General features: G+C 47.8%; 1 protein-coding gene across 2 annotated transcripts in view; it reads left to right on the top strand.

Annotated features, from left to right (window-relative positions):
* Positions 1–22,733, top strand: part of Svp (COUP transcription factor 2) — a 72,192-nt gene extending 49,459 nt beyond the window's left edge. The window contains exon 5 of one of the 2 annotated variants that reach the window (XM_078187687.1): positions 20,482–22,733. In XM_078187687.1, coding sequence (XP_078043813.1) covers positions 20,482–20,756 — 275 coding nt within the window. In that variant the 3' untranslated portion in view covers positions 20,757–22,733. The remainder of the gene's footprint in view (positions 1–20,481) is intronic. The other variant, XM_078187678.1, reaches the window with a different exon arrangement.
* Positions 22,734–23,562: the final 829 nt, after the last annotated feature.

Genomic DNA, 23,562 nt, shown 5'->3' with positions numbered 1-23,562 from the left:
TATTCAGTTTGACTGATCCGTTTTACAAGACTTAGATATAAAGGAGGTTTACCTGCATTTATAAATAAATTAAAGTGAAAATCGAATAATATGCAATGTATGCAATACGGGCGTCGCACGCTGCGCGTGCAGTAGTTTTCTGGGTTTGGCGTTTAGGTAGAAAGAAGGAGTGAGAGCATAAAGAGAAAAACTAGCACGGCTCGGTCGAACGATTTCGGTGAACGGGACGTGACGCGCAGCTGGCAGAAATCGACACGCCTACGGGGACTCTGGTTTAAAGAGGAAAACAGCGTAGAATGGATATTTGGCCGAGGCACTCGAGAGGTCGTTATCTCTTTCATGGTGCGCGAAAAGTGGACGATTCGGGCAAAACACGAGGCATTCTTCGTGGCGCGCGCTCAAAGGCTCCTCCTCGAACGAAAAATACCGATGCCTCCGATGTTGTGGCATTACGTGCCTGTCAATGTACAAATCACAGCCCATTTACTCCATTCAGGGCTGCGCTCGTTTAACGACGCTACGGACGCGAGCTCGGCCATAAATTTTCACGCGGACACCTCCCTCTCTGTCTGTCTCTTTCTCCTCCTTCTCTTTCCAGCTCTCTTCCTCTCTCTCTCTCGCTCTCTTTTGCTCTCTCAACCACTAGCAGCTCTATAGCTCTTTATTTCTCTAGCTATTTCTCTAGCCATTTTTCTAGCTGACTTTTCCAAGGAGGGTCGACGATACTCGAAAAACCAAAACTCAGATTCCATGGTACACAAAATTGACTCGGGCATCGCCGCTTTCTACTTCTCTCTCTTTTCCGTTCGTTGCCCAACCATGGAATCCTTTATCGCTGGCCGGACCGTATCAATCCCTGCAGCGGATAGCGTATCTCGTGACGATAATGAACGCGGCAAGTGGCAACAGCGCGAAATTAATTTCGACTCGATGGAAATTGAATCGCGTTTTTCCCTCGACGATCAATGAGGTTCCGGTTAAAGGTATTCGTTCGGTTCGCGATCGCACGAAATTTCATAGACCAGCATCGAAAATTGAATCGCGGCGGATAATGCGATTTAACGTGAAACGCGGCGGTCGACGCGTCGCAATTCGCGATCAAAGGAATATTGCGACACTCGCGGCATTTCAGCGCGGCGTACGAATCGAGGTGCGATCGAACCCGCGTACGGAGAAAGCCGTGAAAGAAGATGCTCGAACAGATTTTCCCAATTTGAATCGCGGACCAAGGCGAAGCCGCGTCGCGCGAATATCTCGATCGACAGGAATCGAAGTCTCTGACTTCGAAGACCGGTTACTTCGTTCCATTTAAATTCGCAGATATAAATCAGCCGGCGAGCTGGCCTTTCCATCGAGTGATTTACACCGCGAAGCGGCTCTCGGATAAATTATTAAGGAGGGAGAGAGAACGGCGGAGGGTGGCGGGGGGGAGGGCGAGTGAAACGGTTGCGAGCGACGTGCGACGTTGACACATTTTTCGAGTCGGCGAACGAGCATTCGCGCAGCATCGAGAAACCAATTCGCCCGCGTAGTTCGTTTCTACGATCTCGATGATGGTACTCGTACGAGATATGACCGTTGCACCGTCGTCGCATTGTAGTCCGTCGTCCGCGAACATCGGTTCGTGGAACCAGAACTTTGCGCGGTGTCGAGAGGTCGGAGAAGCTGTTCGGATCGCTTGATAGTAACCTGGTTCGGCGTTCACGAGACGGCCAAAAGTCAGCCGCGCGGAGAACGAATCGGTAGTGGGACGGAGGATCTTCTGAAAGAGAGGGAGGGAAGGAGAGAAGGAGAAGGAGAAGGAGAGAGGACAACAGGGTTCTGGACCCCCCAGCGTTCAATGAGAGACATTTCTCATCATTTTCCATTCAGACCGTCTGAGTTATAAGCCCGGTACGTCTTCCATCCCCGTACAATCGTTCGATTTATTATAACCGCGAGAAGCCTAATGAATTTAATTTCATATTTCACGGCCGGTAAGTAGCCAGCCACGACGCGGCGAGCCGCAACCCGCGACCCGCAACCCGCAACCCGCGACCCGCAACCCACAACTCGCACGCATACTACGGGCCAAAGCGTCGCGTCGGGCCGCCGCGTTTACCCGCCGATTTAGGTGTCCCTCCCCCGTCCTCGGCCGGTCTCCTCCTCCATGCTTTGCCGTCCTCTGCCCTCAGTCCGGAGGAATAACAAAAAGGGAGATCGACGAAGGGAGACGCGAGGCGAAGGAAAAAGGGAGGCTGTTCCTTTCCCGTGCGATTCACGAGCCATATGGAATCGAGGTCGTATCTCAGCCGGAGAGAAAGAGGAGAAAGAAGAGGAACCGAACCGACGCAGGGGCTAACCGACAACCGTCCGCCAAAAGCTTCTCTCTACGAGATAGTCACCTTTAGCAGGACAGGCCACCGGAGAACGCGACAATATAGCGTTCGATATTTCTCCCGAGAGTCCCCCGAGTCATGCCTCGATTTTTTACCTCGACTTCGGCCACCGCGACCAGTTCCCTCGCGCATATTTCGAACATACGACAATGCATATATCGCGAGCTAATGTTTCTCGTCGAACGCCCAGACCAGACCGCACGCTACGCCACGCCACGCCACGCTAACACTGCCGCCTGTATGCGACTGTGTGCCAGCCACGCAGTGCGACGTGAAACGAAACGAACCGAAGGGACCAATAATAATCGAAATAAAGTACGCGCAAGCAGTCGGTTTTTATTGCCGCGCGATTTATCGCACGCTTCGCACTGAGTCAGATAGAAATCGCGAGCAAACCGGTGACTGTCGCGTTCCACGTAGCTACGCTGACCGACTGCGAATCGAGTGTATCGGTATACCTATTACCTGTACGCGATAACTTATCGTCGAAGAAACAGCTCATTTTACGCAGCAAAATGTTCCATCGTATCCTATCGCTTCGGAAAGAGCTTGCAGAAAACATCCGCGAATGTTATTTTAATAATCTTCCACCTATTCGGATATCGCCGGGTACGGTATCCGCGTAATCAGTCGTTGCAGTACTAGTTCTTTTATACTCTCCACGAAGGCAATCGAGTGTGCGTTGCATCTTGCATTTAATTTAATTTGTTTGTTTGCGAGCACTTTTATATACAGATACGCTCTCATTTTTATAGTAGCAAAAACGAAAGCGTAACTCGTATTGAATCAGACGAAAAATCAGTGGGTCAGGTAAACAGTTTATAATAACCTGTTGTAAATTTAGTAACATTGGTTACAAATATATCAATCCTGCCGCTATTATCATTAATGTATGCATGCGTCTTGTAAAGCGGGTCAGTCGAAGTAAATCTCGACGAGAATCGCGAGGTTCCAATGTCCTAGCAAAACGAGGCGGAGTATCGAAGTTCACAAGCAAAGTACTTCTACGTTTTCCGCGACAACAAGAGCGATCGCGCGACCGCTTGAAGGCATCGTCGTGCGCGAACGATTTGTCGCGACCTTGAAGTTTGATCGGATCGCTTGGACGGGACAACCGAGACAATCGTCGGTGCGCATCCCCGTCGTCGAATTTATTGTAGCGTCGTCGTAGTACAATAGAACAAAAATGTTCACCACGCTTTGGGAACTCGGGAGGACGCGTTTCGAACGCGAGATGGTCGAGTGTCGCGAAGTTTCCGTGCGACCCCGGTCACAGACAGTTTCGCGATCTCTCCATCTGCGCGTCTGGTTGCTAGAAAAAGGTCGCAAGTTTTTCCAGCAGTCCCGCGTATCCGTAACTCTTGCTCGCGACTACGCCCGAAATAATAATGGACCGCACTGTTCCCATCGCGGTATTCTCTCTGCGGTGGAACGATTCGCGGTAGTTAAGTTATTAAATTTATCTTCTCGAGCCGGGCTAAAAATCCCGGTGATTTATTATTTTTTGCTGCTTAACGACGCGACCACGGAATATGGCCCGGAGCCGGTCCCCTCCGGTTTCAGGCCACGCTCTCTTCCGCTCGGAACGGGTGCATCGCTTTGCGTCTCCTCGCGTCTCCTCGCGCAAACCAACCACGCTTTTTTTCCGAGCACGCGCCCGGCCATCGGGTAGACGCGTCGCGCGATAAATTTCTTGGCTCGTGATTCCCCGGTTTGCTTCCAGGATTCTTGGATGAGCGAACGATCATTACCAGCAGACGCGTGTTCGCCACGCAAAAAAAGCTTATTTCCGTTCTCCTCGAGGAATCACGATTTCTGACTGATACGGAGGTGAGAGACGTCACGAAAATCGGGGACATACCGAAATTAAGACAGCGCGTCCGTGCTCGATATTTATTTATTTATTTTATTTCGATTCAATCGTACTCGATTTATATATATACACCCAGTTTTACAATAACAGAACAATGAAATATATTTAGGCATACAGTGAATCAACGTATCCGCAAATTCGTATCACCAATTTTATTGGCTATATTAATTATAAATGACGCTAGTGCCATTTATATTTATTTATTTACGGATAAAAGAACCCCATTACTTAACGAGGACACATTACAGTAGCAAACTAAACTAAAATAGAAACATTGCATCGAGGATTTGAAGAAGCAAGACGAAGTCTCAAAAAGATTATCATAGATTTACGAACCTTGCTGGCAAGCATAGCCACAGATATACGGTTATCGTAGTTAACACGTTCGTCGCCGCGTCACCCATATCTGGGTGCCCCGTCACCAAAATATGGGCGACGCTCTTCGTATTCAAGATTTTATTTATCTAATTTATGAAAATCCCATTTGTAGCACAGGAATTTAATGGAATAAACACCGGCAAATGTAAAATATACAAAATAGAAATACTAAAAATTCATACATCATTATATTTGTTATACACTAATTTATATTTAATGTATAAAATATAACGTTATTCTATGCGTTCCAACTACCGAATTTGGGCCCGGTAAGAAACTCGAGTGATTCGCGCTGGGCGACGAACGTGTTAAAGGATCTGTAACAAGTGGAGGTGTCTATTAAGATACATATACGTATGGTCAAGGTTATGTGAAGGACCATGTATCAATATGATATATGGTCATCGGAATCTACGAAATCGTTGCACCGAAGTACTATTTTTGCAAGTGTACGCGAAATCGTTAACGCTGGAATTCGAGGGCAAAAGAAAGGTCGCCGCCTGACGTTGGCTTCCTCGCAAAAGATACGGCCGCGCGCAGTACACCGTTTTCCCGCATTCGAAAAGTTTCACAGTTGCCCTCGTATTAGACCGATATCAGCTTGATATTAGACCGGTATTAGACCGGTATTAAGCCGGCGTTAAGACCAATGTTGGGCGAATATGCACGATCTCTCGGTCGAGATCGGCCGAGATCGGTCGCGGTAGTTGGTGGCTGACCACGATGCAACAGCGACACGGTTCGCTTCGCGTACACTAGCCTCTCGCGAACGGAAGAGAAGGAGAAGAGCTCGGACGAGAGAAGCGATCTCTTCCCCTTTTCCCTTCTTCTTCCTTACTCTTGGTAGCGGAGGTCGTCGAAGCAGAGTCTCAAGGCGGAAGAACGAGCTACCGACCGACGGACCGAACCGAGCCGAGCCGAGCCAGACCAGACCAGACCAGACCGGGACGAACCCCGTGTCGGGTTGTGTCGGACTGCGTCGGGCCGGGGCCGGGGCCGGGACCAGGACTGGGACCGACCGGCTAGGCGAACAGGCTTCGAGCGACCGAGTAGGCAGGTCCGATACACGGGCAACTTATACAACCACGGATTCCCTCGAATATATCGAGAGACGAGAGGAAGAAGAGCGAGAAAGAAGAAGGGGGGATGAGAAAAAGAGAGAAAGAAAGAAAGAAAGAAAGAGAGAAAGACTGACTCCTCGTTCTCGCGCACGAACCTTGACGCTAATGGCATGCATTACCGCTAATAATAGTTAGAGAAGGACGGCAACGGTTGAGAAAAGGAGAGGCATAGAGTCGGAGATAAACGCGAACGAGTGGATGGAACGAGAAGAAAGGAGAGGAGAAGAGAAAAAAGAGGAACGAGATACGCTGAGCGTATGAGCGCATGGACGCGGATCGCGAGAGCGCGAGCCATCGGAAAAATTGACGCGTAATTACGGCTGGCTCGATAGAAGCGACCGCTCGATCTCGCTTCCTGCTCATCCCAAGATTCGTACTCGACGGCTCGGGAATCGCTTGTAACGAACCACCGAATTTACCTTTATTAGAAATTCGAATGGAGCCGCAGTCGAAACTCTGGACCTCCAGCGAACCGAGCGGAAAGATTTCCGCAGAGTTTCGAGTAAACAGCCTCTCGATAATCCGTATCGCTCCGTACCGACCCGTCGAGTCTTTCCGTGTCTTCTCGCGTCTCCCAGCGATAACGCCGCTCGCGCGGAACGTGTACGCCGAGCGATAATCGAGATTACTTTGAGAGCTGTTCGAGCGGGAAAAGACTCGAGCGAGAGAGAGAGAGAGAGCGCGTCGAAAGACAGAAGAGCCGCCGCTACTCGTTGCCAATACCGTTACCATTACCGTGTGCACCGCGAATATCGCTGCCGCACCGACCCATCGCGTCGATTTACTCGGGTTGCTGAATATGTTCGTTCGTTTGTCCACGCCGTTAATCGGGAAGAAACGCTCGTAAAACGTCGAATCGTCGCCGACGGTGCTACACCGCGAACGGACGAGCAGCTGAACGTTCTTCTACTACCAGTTGGTTAACTTTTTAACCCTGCGCTGGCAAATTTCGATCCTTAATTATCCACACGAAATATTCGTCATTCGAGCTACCTGACTCGTCCACTTAAAAAACTTACTCATCAATTGTACATTAAAGTAGAAACTTCGATAAGTATATTCCAGCATCTTTCCATATTTTTTTAAAGCCTAGAACAATAAAGAAGTTGGACTTGGGATTGAAAGACCAAGATTGTTGGCTGCGTTAGTAAAAAGATACCTTGCCTATGGAGGGTTTTTAATAATATTAATGTTCATTGTGATAACGCGGTGGAGTTTTCGTTACAGAAAATGTAATAACAGCGAGCACACGAGTAAGCGTGCATAATTATTATTGTAGCGCCGAAATATCGCAAATCCGTATGCCGGATTTCGCGGGGTCGTTTTGCTTGCTCGTGACGATACTCGGTAACAAACTTATGTATTTTTCGACCTGATCGTACAAATTATACTTGAGGTATTCCGTGCGGGAGACTGTTCTATTCTTCGATGTATTCTTAGCGAGTGTCTTTTGTGTTCTGTTGGTTCCGTCTCGTGTCGTGTATAACGTCGACTCTTATGATTTTTCCATTGGTTGCCTTAATATTTATATGGGGTGAAAATGGTCTCTAATTGGTGAACGGGTAGTGCAATTTGGTCGTCGGAGTAGGGATATGATTTGGAGAAACGGTGCTTAGTTTATTGATTCGAAGGATATGAAAAGGACTGGAAAAATGGTTTGTATATTGCCCTGTCAATGGGTTCGCTCACGGTGGTCTCGAAGTGGTGTCCGATGACACTCGATAATTTTGGGACTAGTCGCGTCGCGTCAAGTGGTTCGGCTATCGCAGGCGACCGTGGTTATTTCGTGTTTGGCCTTCTCGAGACCGAACAATTATCTTACTATTATTATTGTTATTATGATTTATTCCGGAACAACATAAACGTTACGATGAACAAAATTATACGTCAGATACAGTGGAATTAGTAAAATAGCTCAGAGCGGTTTCAAAGAAATCTCGAGGTTTTTTAGTAAACCAGTTTATATAATAAAATTTATAGAATAACAATAGTAAAACTGAATAAGAGATTTAACGATATTCAACGGCTACATGTAACAATGACTGATGAATCAAAATAACGAAAAATGGAATAAGAAAAATAGAAAAATGTCGCATGACTCGTGACCGAGGGTGTACATTAGAGTTGTGGCGAAAGAATTGCGGTATCGCAGGTGACGAGAAAGCGAAACAGATGGTGGCCGAGACGAAAGGTCGCCGTAGCCTTAGCGGATCGAAGTTGTCGAAAGATGCACGATCATTCTCGCTAACTAGCCACGCGGCAGAAATTGCACGCGGAGATCGCACCGTCTAGAAACTGGGAAGTCGAACGCGAAACATCTTGTCGTCTGTATTTCGCGAGGCAGGTTAGCAAAGAAGCTTCGCGGACACCCGCGAAAATCCGCGGAGATCTCTTGGATTCGGCGTTATTTATTCGTTCGGAGGTGGTTATTATCTCGAGCCGTAAAACCACGGAACGAGCAAAGTGGCGGGGGAGTCGAGGCAGAGGGTATATCGAAGCACGGGGCGACATCCCTTATGCCGCTAGGTTGCGACCCCTGCTGTTGCGGCTGTTGCGGCTGCTGTCGCTTCCTGGGGGAGCCACGACCCCTCGTACTTGGAAAATAATTCTATTAGGTTATATCGCGGTCTGCGCGAATGACGCGAGCACCCGCACACTCGCACGCGGCGACACGCAGCGGCACGCACACAATTCGCTCGAGGGCGGTCAGGGTGTCTGCGGTTTGTTACGACGTTACGAGAAACCATGCTCCGTTCTGCTCCGTTCTAGTCGCGGCCGTGGAACGAATCCGCCTCGGGCGCCGCGCCGCTTCCTCCTAGATTGCCAGCGAATTTTATTAAGTCCCTAATTACGTCCAATCTATCGCGTTACCAGGCGCCCGTGGAAACCTGCTCGGTCGCGATTTTCCTCTCAAGTCCATCGTCTTCGACCTTCGTCTTCTGAAACTTATCTGTATCAGATCGAACCCAACGACGATACGATCCATAATTTTCGTCACTCGAGGACGTCTAGCCGACGCGCGGTAGAAACGAAATGAAATTCAGCGGGCAGAGATCAATTTTTCGGTGTTTTAAAAAAAAGTAAAACCACCCAAAGTTTAATTGTTGAAAAGGAAATTAAAAGGAATATCACATAAAAGCAAACGTTTTTTTAAACAAAAATTTTGGTACTTATTAGTGGTAAATATACCTGTTTTAAAGTGATTCCCATCTCATTCTTATTGTGCGACGACACGAGTGAGTATGTACAATTATACCCAGATTTATCCTCTTCCGACTTAGGACGTCTCTATCAGTAGAGGAATACCTAGAAGTTTGTAAAATATGTTTGTACGTACATGTTAATGACCACGTGTTTATTTTATATTCATGACATAAATATAAATAATACTGCAAACAGCATTATTACATAGATTGTAACTATATAAACGATATCATTATCATTTATTAACTAAACGGGAAATATCCTTTAAAGTACAGAATATACACAATATTAATCTTTTCTAGTCGGAGCCATTTTAACTCGAACTCCAAAATAGTTATTCTGACTTAATATTTTAATTTTATATAACTTAATGCACTTAATTGAATTTTGTGATTCATACAACAGTTATAAATTGAATAATATTAAAATTATTTTGAAACGCGACGACAATTTTTCGCGATGCCTCGCAGTCACCAGTCGACAGCGAAGGGTTGAAATTTATGTAGCTGCGTAACACGAGCGATAGATATAATATAATATATTACTTGCCCCGCCTTTCGCATTTTCGACTTCCATCCGCTACTTTGGAACCAATTAGAACGCTAGTCCTAGACACGAGTGTACATTTCTTTCTTCGGATTTCGCTTGAGCCCCGAGCGTAGCTCACAATCTCGTCTTACGAACCCTCGCCACGGTGCTTTTCCTCGCGTAGTTCGGACGTCCTTGGTTCGTGGGGTGCTCGGGGTGCCCAGGGTTTGGCGGAGCGCGCAGCGTAGTGGGTGGGTGCGTATGCTGGGTGCTCGGCAGTATATCTCGGCCGCGTATAAATCACAGATGGGCGGAACCGACATCGAGAGACACCGTAGAGGTTGGAAGGAAACCCGTCTCTCGAAGCAACGCCTGGTTCGATTTATCGCGGGGCGAACGCAAAGAGATTCTCTCCGGTCTCGAATCTTTTCCGGCAAACTCGCGGTTCACCACCGGTAATCGCGCTCGTTTCCTACCCGCCTACTTACTGTCCGTACCTTCCTGTCGTTTCGTCCGCATTCGAGACACCCTCGTCCCAAACCAACGACCAAAATTACTATATGTACCAGGTCTATCGCTGTTGCTCCGTTTGGCTTTTCTCAGATGCTTTCCTCCCCGACGGCACCGTTAGACCGAAGTCGATGGTCCAAACACGGTTGCAACCGGTTCGGTACCCGCGGCACGAGTTTGCTGGCTCGTAGGACGATCCAATACGTACAGGTACAATATCGCTAGGAACTGTTTCCGACCATACCGAGTTGCCGTCGACTCGGCGCGTCTCCTGGAGACGTCTCGGCGCGACATCGCGACGAAGAGAAGTGCCTCGAGGAGAGCATCCTCGATTTATCTCGTTCGTCGTTTCCTCCGCGCTTCGGTCGTCTCGTCGCGCGCCGGTTTATCGCGACTCGAGTCTCCGCGACAGCACGGATGTGAGGACGGCGTAGATCGCGGCGCGTCAACCGCTTCGCGCTTCGGTTTCGTGTTTTGCGTTTCGTCATCGCCTCGCCGCGCCGCGACATCGTCCCCGGAAGCCTATTATCGCGAACGATTCGCGTTTCCGTCGCCTCCGGCCGATCGATTCGGGTCTACCCGGAGATGGCGAAGTAGCCGCGAACGAATCTGTTTGCGCCGATTGGACCACGGCAGCGTACCGAGCGTCCAGCGGCGGCGGCGGCGGCGGCGGCGGCGGACTATGATAGGTTGCGATACGCGGCTCGCATACCACGACCACGTATGCAAGACACGCCGCATGGAATCGTGCAGCGTCTCGCCGGACGGAACTGGTTTTCTAGTCGTTGCTCGCAACAGTCTGTCGCTGCCAACGTTTTGGTGCCGCGGAGGCCCTTGGACGCTCGATTACGCGCTCGCCTAGGCCGGGAATTATGTCCGATACGTGTCGCGTGTATTCAACGGCTTTTCTTCCCGCAACGGATTGATATTCCACCGAACGGAACAGGAACGGGTGGACGCAATAATCACAGTGTATCATTATGCAATTACTAACTATTATTATTCGCAAATAACTTCCGATATAGCTAGGTAGAATCCATCGTACGTATAGATACCCACTATGAGTCACCGGGAGAAACGTGTTTCTGCTTCCACTAAATAGATAAGGGAACTAAATAAATAAAGTAAAAAAGTAACAAAACAGTAGATAAAAATAAAAAGTAAAATAATTGTCTGACAAAGCAGCGAAGGTTATATAGGATTCTACCTAATACTGCGCGTGTGCAAAGCTCACTTAACCCGCTGCGCGGCGCGTCAAAGAGATGCTCGGGCTCGAAGCGTTCCCGATCTCGATCCCATTCCTGTTCGCGTTCCTGTTCCCGTTCCCGTTCGCGTTCTCGTTTCCGTCGTCGTCGTCGTCGTCGTCGTCGTCGTCGTCGTCGTTGTCGTACCGAAAATGGCATCGCTCTCGCGCGTGAAAGCAATTCTGGATCGCAACGACGCGAGGAGAAGATACTTCCTGGCTATAAAGTATGCACGTTATTTTCTCGCGAATTATCTCTCTAGAAGGGGCCGCGGTAAGAAGGAAGTGGGAAGCGAGGGTGGACAACCCTTTGTCGCGGGGCAAAGTATCTTCGCGACGTTTACGTTCCCGCGTCCCGCTTTGACAACGACCGGAAGCGACGAGGGAGCCTTTAAAATTGGCGTCTGCGCCGCTCGGGCGATAAACTCGATTTCGTCAGACAGCCGGAAGATACGAGTTCCGGGCGCGGCTCGATCGGACCGTTCCTGCCGAACCCTTTCGGAACCTCCCGAAACCTTCCGAAACCTTTCGAAACACGAAAGAAATGAAAAGAAGATGAAAGGGGTGCGTCGTCCCGCGACCAGACGCGACCAGACGCGACGTGCGACTCGACGCGAAACGAGTAGAGCCGGAAGAAAACCAGAGAAGATGGATAGGTGGCGAGGGTGAGAGAGAGAGAGAGAGAGAAAGAGAGAGAGAGAGAGAGAGAGAGAGAGAGAGAGAGAGATGAAGAGGTCGCGCGGGAACGAGAATGGTTGTAGAGCGCGCTGGAGGCGAGGCCTGACATTTGGTTACTGACATTTTCACCCCGGGGTTGACGGCGGGCAACCCTTTGGCGTTACCCGCGCTCAATCACTCCATTGTCTCGAGCGGCGCTCGTTTTATGCTCGCGTCAACGCTTCATTATGGGGCCCCGGGTCCGGTCGACTTGGCTTCTATAGCCCACGTGCTCGGCACATTGTCTATCCCAAGAATATATTACGCGCCCACGCGATCCACCGCGCGCGCACCATGTCGTCTATCGTCTCTCACCTTTCCTTCTCTCGCTTCTCCGTCTTTCGTCTCTCCATTCGCTCTTTCCTCTCCTCTCTATGTCTCTCTCTTTCTCTCTCCTCTCTATATCTCTCTCTCTAAGCATGTCTATCGGTTCTCCGAAACGCAGTTCGCAGGAGAGCGGCGGATCAGCGGACAACCGAAGCGACTTTTTCCAAATGTCGATCGAAAGTTGTTCGGCTCGAGCAACCGTCGTCGCGCGACACAACGATCCCGGAAATTAATTGGTACGCAAAGTCGCGCGCCTCTGTTCGATTAATTGCCGAGGGTGTCGAAACGGGCGGCGCCCTCGTAATAGACATTGTTGTCGCATTGTTTACGGTAACCAGCAAATTTATCGAGGGACCGCGGCTGAAACGCGGCGTGGCATAGCGGCGGCGGTAGCAGCACAATTCCTCTCGAACACACCGAACCACTATACGAAACGAGAATGCAATTTCGAAACGACGAAAATCTACAGGTTGCGTACGACAAAACTGAAAGCGAATGCTGTATCGAATTTTCAAGATTTTCGTTCCATTTTTTCGCTGGTTTCGAGGTTGCTGCCAAGTTCTGCTGACCTCGTACGAGATTAACCCCCGCCGTACCACGTCCGGGTTTTTTCGGCTCCAGATCTCGTGGCTCGATTTGACCGTTTGACACTTGATGCCATTTGTCGTTTGATTTAAAAAAATGTATAGGAAGAGAATAGCAGTAATAATAGTAATAATAACAACAATGATAATAACAACATTGTAGTTCAAAATGTTTATGCAGAGACGGACCCAATAATCATGGGGTTTCGCGTGAACGTCCAATCGCTCGTACTTGTTAACCCCTTGACGTGCCATTTTCTTCACAGTTACTGTGATTAGGAATTTTTCAATTTGGTATAATTTCTCGATAGAGACAGAACATCAACGTTTATTCTATGCTGGAATATACTTAAATGCTTAAATATTAATAACAAGGGATTAGAATTTTATTCTAACTTTAAAGAACAGAATAACATCCTTACTTAATAATTTATTATTATTTATTTCTATCACGAGTCGGACTCGTCAAAGTACGGTAAGGGGTTAAACCGTAGTTAAAATCGTATCTCGTTGATTCAAATTTTTCAATAAAGTAAGCTGCCCGAAATAAAAACATGAAACAGAAACGTTTCGAAATTCTGCTGATAAATCGTCTCTAGAGCGGTTTAAAGGGAAGCAGCGAGGATAACGATGCCGCTTATCCGGTGCAGAGGGAAAACGTATGCGTCGCGCGGCTCTACGAACGCCTGATAATCCTGTGACGGAGAATGAATGCCGTAAACGTGTGGATTACCGGGCGTTAGCTGGTCGGTCACGGCTTCGTCGCGGCGCAGTCGACGTCGAAAGGTCGCAACTTTGTGAGAAGGTTTCCAGGGAAAGAAAGAGGCGAAGGTCGAACGCTATCGGTTGCTCATATTCGGCATCCGTTGACGGCAAATCGAAGTTCAGTCGCCATGCACATTGGCGAACTATTTTTAACGTTTTTTATTTATTCATTTATTGATTATAGTCGAGATGTTACTCATTAAGGTATAAAACGTCGAAAAGGAAAGAAAATACAGAAGTTAGGTGTAATAAAATAATCGCAATTTGTTAAATTAACCTTGTGTATTCGTGTGGTGACTGGGAGGCACGACCACTAAAATTGTTACAGCACGTTCCAAAATAATTTTTCTATTATGAAAAATTAGATTTCAAAAATGATTAAAAGTGTAACTGTTGTTGCATGAGTTACAAGATTCAATTTCATACGCATAAAGTACATTTTGTACATTTTATAAAATAGAAATGCTATATGTCAGAAAAATTATTTTAGAATTATAGTTAAAATGGTTTCGAGTACGAAGGGATAGTATAATAAATCTCTTCCGTCTATAATAATATTACGATATGAATTAGTAAGCCTTAAATTCCGTTTAAAAGAGTATGGCAGATGATTGAAAAAATTGGTGAGAGCAAATTGTTTACGGTAGAGAAAATACGATTGGGTAGTTCTTTCGATCTGAGATGCATTGAGGATTTTATACGCAAAGATACTTTTTCTTTTTCCCTTAAGCGTAGTTAGAGTTAAAAAGATGAACATAGGGTAGTAATCGTGATCCGATAACTGCACAAATAATTCCAATGACTGCCGTGCCAAGATTCCTACTATAAGCAAAAATTTGTGACGTACTTACCGTGATATGGTGTCCAAATTGTACAACCATACTCTAATATCAGCTTGACTACAGAAAAGTATAGAAGTCTAAGAGCGTGGATATTCCATAAGAATTTAAAAACTACAAATGAGCCGCACTGTTTTATAGCCGCAGAATACAATGCTTTTGTAATGTTAATACTTTGACAACGACGCCTATTATTGCATCTCGCGCCTCGTACCTTGCGGTTCGCGATCACAGGCAGATCGAAGGCCCGCAGGTATCCACGGCGAAGGTCAAGTTCCTGGTCCCACAGGCATCCCTATCCCCCGTGAAACTCGTGTTGCTGTTCCTGTTCCTGCTTCCGTTCTTGTTCGTGTTTCCGTTCCAGTTCCAGTTCCTGTTGCTCTCTCTCTCTCTCTCGCGCGCGCTCTTCCCCCGACCGTTTAGTCGCCCGTGACCGTTCCTGCGAAACGGAAGAATAGACGGCGGGTCGACTCGACTCGTTTCGGCTTGTCTCTTTCCTTCCCTCGGATCCGGTCGGGGTCCCTCTTCTCGGGCGTCGCACCTTCTCTGCGGTGCGCGTAACACCGTGGACCGGTTTCGAGAACAGCCTCGGGGGCTAAATGTCAACAACGGCGTAACGGCCCGGTTAGAGGATTACCCCTCGGTCTCTGGTCGCGCGCCGCATCGCCTCGCATCGCCTCGCATCGCCTCGCATCGCCTCGCATCGCTTCGTATCGCGCCGCGTCGCATAGATGGTAACGCCAGACAAAAGGTCGTGCACTTTCCTCGCGTCATAATCCGTCCGAGAGGGTTCGTGGGCTACTCTCCAGCCACGATTCTCCTCGTGCTTCGATGCCGTGGCTCGGCGCCGCCGCTTGCCGCGTGCCGCTTCGAATCGGAACGATAAATTCGTACGAAGTACACGGTGATGTGCCGATTATGTCAAATATGTTTGGTACGAACAACGAGTACAGGACTTTACCGTAATCTGCGAATGCAACGGACGATTAAGGGAAAGGGAAGTGTACGGTAACGGACCGGAGTCGAGGTTGGTCGGTTATTGGAACATGTGGAATTGCCGGCTTGATTTTGTGTAAATTTCTTGACAGTACTTGCTAGATCGAAAATAGTTCTTCGACGAGAGAAAAGCACTGTACATTTTGCGACGAACGGTGATTCTATAAATCAATGCAACACTTATTATCAAACATTTGATTGTTCGTCACTACTAATTGTTTTAAACGGTCAAGCCTTCCTTAATATTTTTTGAATAATGATTTTTCCCGTTTATGTAATAATAATATTTCTTTGATCAATGGAAAAATGATTCTGTGTTACAATAGTATGACAACGTGTCGCACAAGTAGCGTAAAAAAAGGAAGGAAAGGAGATGATACGATAGAAAAATCGATATAATAGAAAATAACGTTGATGCGATAATATTTAATACTTATTCATTTACGGAAAGAACTTCTTTTGGAGTCGAGAGGTCGACGCACCTGACTCATAAATCACGCTGAGATAGAAAAGAAGGTGAACTGTTTGCAGTAGACGTTAACGTTTCTAAAAATCCTATTTAAATCATTACTATAAATTTACAAAATTCAACTATACTATTTAATTAAATTTCAATTAAGAAGTTAAGAAATTGTATCTCAACATTCTTACGTTTTATCGATGGCAATAGCATTAGAACGATATCACAAAACAGCTTCAAAATTAATTTTGGACACTGCAACGAATGTGATCGATAAAATATATGCAAAATTAGTCTTGAAAATAGATCAGAGCATCTAAATGGTGAATATGCAAACCCCGTAAGATAAACCGGTCGTCGTGACACCCGCCGCGAGACATTACGATTTCCCGATGTCGCGCGACTCGTCCAAACTCGGAGAACTCGAAGGCGCCAACGCGTACATGAAACCGTTGATTACCGCCTCGAAAGCAATTCCGCGTACGTGTCACGACGAATCCTGGGTCGATCCGGTAATCATGCGGTAATTATTTGTTAATTGTGCGCCCTCGCAGTTCGTTAAAACAGTCAGATCGTTCCAAAGTTTCTCAGATATTACACACGCTTCCGACGACCCGCCCGATTCGTTCAATCCGCACGATCATCCTTTTCTCGCAAATTTATTATTTGCCAAGCTCTTCGTAGTTTAGTAAAGCCACCTGTTCACGCGGAGAGCCTTCTAAACCATCAACATTGCACGAATCGCTCGCGAAGGGGGTGAGCTTGTAAAGTAATGCGTTGGCAGTCTCGACGGCGACCAGGTATCCCGAATATCATTTGGAACCCGCGGATTCGCGAATCGTCTCGAAAGGCGCGATCGATTTCTTCTCGTTCTCATTCTTGTCGTGGCATGGCTCTGCTCGGTTCGGATTGGATCGGCTTACGATGCGTTTTTTCGCGATAGGTAATCCGGGACGGTCTTAGAAATCGACTCGGCGAGGAGTAGACGATGGGGGGGGGGGGGGGGGGGGTACAGGGACGAAGAAAGACGGAGAGAGGCGAAGGGACGCGAGTCTGGTTCGCGAACGTTTCGGTGCTCGCGCGTACAAATAAGGCGGCCAGAGAAGAGCGGAGCGCGACACGGAGAGGGATCACGACGGTGCTCGACACAAAGCATCCCCCGAACACCCTTTCGGAGTCGGAGGTGACGTCACCGACAATGGAAGGTCGAGCTGTGATTAAAGATCGAGAGACTCCGTAAAAACTCCTTGAAAAGTGTTGGAAGGAAGAGTCTGGGATGGAGCGGCGTCGGTGGCGGTGGTTGCGGTGGTGACAGCGGCGGTGCTGGCCGGAGCGGGTAGAGCGGGTGGAGCAAGAGGGCGAGTAGACCTACCGGCGTGAAATATTGCCTCCGCGGCACCCGACAGCTATATGACGTTTCCGAAGGGCATGAAAGAATCCCCGCGCCACCGTCTTTCTCTTCGCTCTTCGCTCTTCGCTCTTCGCTCTTCACCTACGTCGCCTCGTCTCGTCTATTCGCTCGGCTCGTTCCGTTTCGCTGCCGCGTCGCGTAGCGAGGACATCGAGCCAACCTCCTTTTCCATTTTTCGATCGTCTTTGGTTCGCTCCTATCTGCTCGGGCCCACTCGCGCGGAAACTTTTAACGGAACGAACGCGCGAACGTGCTCGCATCCCTGATCGAGATAGATGCTAACTTATTGCCGCAAAGTGGTCCGCGGCGACGAGCCACGGTGCTTATAATTGACCGCGAATACCTGTTCCGCGTCTGGAATCAGCGTTACCGACCTTTATCGCAGGGTTACCGAGGTTGCCGAGGTTCCACTGGAACGAAACCACGAACAAGATAACACCTTCCATCGCGCGCGACTGCGCGAAAAACGAGACAAAGTTTGGATTCTGAGAATCGGCAATGCTGAGATATTTTTAGATAATAAACACGTAATACCGCAACAAAAAACAAAAGTAGACATATTTCTAGCCAGTATCACACCAAATTCAGAACGAGTTTCCGTAAAATGTTCACCTAAACTATTGGATCGCAAATTCTTTAACGGATTAATATTAGTCTTCAATACTGTATTGTAGAAAATGAATTTCAACCCGCGTATATAAATAAAGTGGATAAAAAGTAAAAAAAAAAGAAGAAAAGTCGCGAAGAAAGAGAGAAGAAGAAGGAGGAGGAGGAGGAGGAAGAGACCGCGAAGGAGAAACGACGATAAGCCAGAAGGGAGTCTATGCAGTTTAAAATCGGTCAATTTACGGTGACGATGGTCAACGAGGCGCCAGGGCATTTAGCCGGTTGACGCGAGCGGAACGGAGCGCAGCGGCTCGGCTGAAACGGGACGAGACGAAACGAGACGAAACGAGACGAAACGAGACGGAACAAGGCGAGATAGGGTAGGAGAAATCATGATCGAGTGGCCAAGGGGAAAGGGGTCGGGGAGCAGAAACGCCACTCAACGGCATTATTCGAATTGATGCGGTGAATTGGCGCTGACGACATCGGAGAGCCAATCCGACGGTTTGTTTATTGGTCGCGCGTTGGCGGATTCCTTGCGATTTGCTTTAATTGAACCCTCGTCGATCGTAAACGAAACTAATGTGTACACATGTATGTATTCTCTTCTGCGAGCCATCGAACCGACCGATGAAAAATCCCCGAGTCGGTTAGACAAAGGTCTCAGCTGGTGACGTTCTCTGGTCCTGTATCGTCGCGCCGCGTGCCGTACCGTCGCGCCTCTTCGGTGCCGAGGCGATGGAAGCTATCGTCGAATTCCTTTGGGACCGCCACGTGCGCGTAATAGCCCATTACGCGTACGCATGGGAATAACGCGATTTGCATTCCTAGAAGGGACACATCGTGGTTCGCGTCACGGAGGGCTAGCGACCCGAAGGAATGGGGGGAACCAGCTTCGGGAGATATAGCTCGGTTGATCGACGACCTAGTCGACGCGACCCGGTGCAACGCGGTGCAACTCTCGTTGCTCGTCGATCGAGCGCCGCGAGAAGAGGCGCTCGGTCCCGAATAATCCGGGGTTAGGCTGCGCTCGCCGCGGTGTCCTGGGGACAGGATCCGGGGCCGCGTCGATGACGAGGGAGCGGGGTGACGGCGTATTATCCACGGCGTGGGTGGCAAAACAATGGTGAGCAGCAAAGCGAAGGAAGGCGGAAGGTTTCGCGCGGTGCCGGTGCGGAGGGCTGAAATCAAGGGATACCCCGTATGATTAGTCCGACGTTTGCACGGGCAGCGTCTCTCCAGTTGGCACGCATTCCAATGGCTCCCCGGGCCGTGGAGAGGAGAGGAGAGGAGAGGAGAGGAGAGGAGAGCAGCGCAGCGCGGAGTCGACTCTTAGTCTCATTCGACTGCGTGTCTGGTTGCCCGAGGGCGGTTTTCGCGGCAACCCCGGCCGTCCCTTAAAATGCTTCTCTTCCGACGGCAGCCGACCGACAGCCGTTCTCGCGAACCTTGATTACAAACTTTTTAACCGCAACGCGTGCTTTAACCGTTAACGCGTCCGTTGTCGGTTACTCCAGTTCATAAACGCCTGTTTTGCGATGAAATATTCATTGCGACAATTCATTTTTAAAACCGACGCTGTGTCTCGGCAAGTAACGGCGACGTCCGTTGTGCTTTAGCATCCTTCGAAAGGTCAATAATTTCACTGTCTGACGCGCCTACGTTGGTGCCAATCGAGTTTCAACCCTTTGCACTCGAAACTATTTTGATTGTAAATCTAAAATAATATGGAATCGAGTCTTGTGACTCGTACGACAGTTACACGTTTAACAATTCGGTTAAATCGTAAGGTGTAACAACATTTTAGTGGTGCCTCAGAGTCGCCACTCGAGTGCAAAGGGGTTAAATGACAAAGTTATGGCAGGGCTTCCTGACCAAATTCTTTAATCGACGTTGAAATTGTACTAAATTGGACGCATCAGAAACATTTCGATTGACGTGACAAATATATAGCGATCCTTGATTAAGTCGATCAAATGTTTTCGCACAACATAAACGATTTTTGGATGGCAGAGAATCGCTGGAAGATGACCAACATACGAGACCGACAGTTGGACAATGTTACACGATTACGCGACGTCTCCGGAACTGAGTCTGTATGCTCAATCATTCGACCTATTCTCCTGATTTTATAGCGAGATGCGGCTCGTTTTTACAGTCGTTGACAATCGGCGACTATAAAAAGGGAGCTGCGAGGTTCGAATGGTTACATCTCTTCTTCTCAAATTTGAAACTCTATTGCGTATCTAATATTTAAAAAATTATATAATAATACCGCAATAATAGACAAAAAAATTATGTATTACTTTACAATCGATTTAGAGGCTATCGGTCAGGGTAAAATCCGTTTTATAGACCGATCGATGAAGTGTTAAAAATGAATTGTCGCAAAGCGTATATGAATTCGAATGAACCTTCGAACCCAACGCGCAAATCATGTCCCGAGTACCGTTGAAATCGTCGTAATACTCCGAGATTCGATTATTTTACTCCGGTACACATTTTTATATCGTATTAAAGCATTATTCTGTTCTGTTTCAGACGCCTGCGGATTGTCGGACGTGGCCCACATCGAGTCCCTTCAAGAGAAGTCCCAGTGCGCCCTGGAGGAGTACTGCAGGACACAGTATCCGAACCAGCCGACGAGGTTCGGCAAGTTGTTGCTTCGGTTGCCGTCGCTGAGGACGGTGTCGTCGCAAGTGATCGAACAGCTGTTCTTCGTCCGATTGGTCGGGAAAACGCCGATCGAGACGCTGATCAGGGACATGCTGCTGAGCGGCAGCAGTTTCAACTGGCCGTACATGTCCACGATGTGACATTCTGTCTGGCGACAGCTAGCTTCCGCGTAATACTGTCGCTTTTCGTCTCGTTCCGCGGTCCGACCGAGCTACGACCGCCAAGTGGATCGGACTCGACGCGCCCTTTCGGAGCCGGGGAAAAAATTGTTCATATTCACCGACATCCGAGCTAGGATATCCTTTTTCGAAAGGAAATCGACCGTTCCGGCGCGTCGCCTTTTCGTTGTTTCTTCGTTGTTCCGTCGTTGTTTCTTCGTTTCGTATTATTAGAAATTATTCGCTCGATCGACGAAGCGTATCCTGTCTTTTTCTTCTCCCTATTTTCATAGCGGTTGCGCGAGCCGTCCACCAAATCCGTTGTTGGTCGCCCCCGTCGGTGATCCACGCGTGGCCGCCGCACTCTTGGGAGCCGAAAAGATGCCGATCGGCTGTGATTGGCTCTGGCACGGTGGGACAACCTCCGTGGACGGACACGGGAAATTCGAGTACAGCGTCTGCGAGACGAGAGTGGACGGCTCCCAATCAATGGCGCTCAAACGAACGCGTAACGAGGCAAGAAAACATCGAGTGGAACGGACGCGTCTTTCTCGCTCGTTTTCTCATCGAGCAATTACTATGTTTTTCCATGCTCGCGACGATCGTCGATATTTTTTTATAGAAAGCGTGGAACGTGGTCTTGGCCGACGACGCACGCTCGACGAGAAGAGCGTGTTCGACGGAGACGATTCTCCTTCGATCTCGATCGAAGCTCAAAAATCCTGGCCGGCGGCGACACTTGCCGCGAACGTGTCCGCGACGACCCGTTCCAACGTCGGAATCGCGTGGCGAACGGTAGCCGCAGCTCTCGGAGACTGCGGGACGACGGACGGCTGAACATTTAAACATATATTTTTCTTTCGGGAGCGTAGGTTTATACTTGTAGGAAGCGACTGGTCGCTCGTCGCTCGGTCTCCGAGGAGTCTGATCCGCGAAACATGCGAAACATGCGAAACAGCGAAACAGCGAAACAGCGAAACAGCGAAACAGCGAAACAGTGATACAGCGATATAGCGATACAGCGATACAGCGAAACATCGAATCGCGAATCGCGACTCCCGGGTCGTGGGTAAACGATCGAGGAACCGAGGAACCGAGAGGAAACTCGGCGAACGCAATGTGATATAGAAATATACATATATGTAAAATACATATACATATATGTGTGTACATGTACGCATAGACTTGTGCCTACATGTATATATGCATATGCGTGTGGCTATATATATATATATATATATGTATGAGCGCGTACGCGCGCGTACCGAGAAAACTAAAATCCGGTTTTTCGAGACGGTGCTTTTTTTACTCTATAAAAACTGTACAATATACCTCTAAAGACGGTGCGTTGTATAGCGTTGTACGAGGAAAAGGACGGCGAATCGTTTAAGAGAACAAACAAAAAACACTACGTTTGAATACTACGTTACGATAAATGTGGCAATGTCGAGCTAGTTACTTAGAGAACCACTTAGGGGTATATGGGATATTTCTAATATTTTTAAGCTGCGACTGCTTGCGAGGAGACTACGTCGCGTATGGATTGCCGAGAAGCGCGAGATCGGCTCGAACCGATCCGACCTGATTCGATTCGATTCGATTCGATCCGATCCGATCCGATCGAGGCGAATCGTATACTCGAAACGCGCTCGATCGCACTCGACAGGACAGGGGGCAGGAGACAGGACACGAGCACGTCGCGAACCAGCCGAACGAATTTAGATCGAGACGACGGTCGCTCCTCGTACCGAACAATTGTATTATATCGAGCGCGAATCGTGTTATCGTTGGATGTACGTAGACCGAAAAGATATCTATACAAAGTTATGTATAAAGGTGCGAAACCATTTTTGTATAAAACGTGTACATAATTAATATATACATATATTATATATATAAATACAAATATAAAAACGACTATAGTAACTGCAATGACAAAATCCCTTACACGAGCATGAATGTGAATATAAAAATTCGTATATAAAAATACATGTTCATTTATTTATTTATTCGGATGGGTACAATAAACCCGTTAGAATTAGGTTTGAAACTATGAAACGGGCGTCTTAGCTGAACGCAGACTAAACAAAAACGCCCGTTTCATAGTTTCCAACCTAATACAATGAAATTCGGAAGAGGCGAAAGCTAGCAACAACGCCTAAGAAAATTAATTATTGTTTCGAAATTATTTTTAAGCTTTATAGCTCGTTGGGCATCGGTTTGTATGGAGATTGTTTTAAGGATATTACTGTGTCTACGCTGCGAGCACGAGGGAAAAGGCAAAGGTGTCTGAAGAGGAATTACAAACACATTGTAGAAAAATGTAAACGAAAAACGGAGAGTCGACGGCAGCAAAAGACAGTTTTTCCGGTAAGTATGAGTAGAAAGAACTCACCTTTCAGCAATGTCGGTGATGCTATCTTTTTGTAAGCCAAGTGGGAGCAATAATTTCGCGCGCATTTAATTTCAAATGGCAACTGAATCTAAGCCAGGATTGCACTTATTTGTTCGATTGCATTTAATCTCGACTAACCTTACTTATTTCAGAAGTCTATCAGGACGCAATTATTATGTCTAGTTATAAATAATTTTCGTTTCTTTAGTAGACATTTATCTTGCCTTTTTTCAATTTACATTTTTCTTTCATCTTTTAGTTGATTTATATTTTACTTATTTTTAACCCCTACCTATTTAATAAAAGCAAAATCTGGTTTGTCCCGGTGATTCATAGCGAATAGATACGAACAATAAATTCTACCTAGCTGCCACCAGAAGATATTTATGGCTC

The sequence above is a fragment of the Augochlora pura genome, chromosome 2 (genome assembly GCF_028453695.1).
Source record: "Augochlora pura isolate Apur16 chromosome 2, APUR_v2.2.1, whole genome shotgun sequence".
Classification (NCBI taxonomy): domain Eukaryota; kingdom Metazoa; phylum Arthropoda; class Insecta; order Hymenoptera; family Halictidae; genus Augochlora; species Augochlora pura.
Note: the sequence above shows the minus strand (reverse complement) of the source record. Positions and strands in the feature narration are given on the sequence as shown.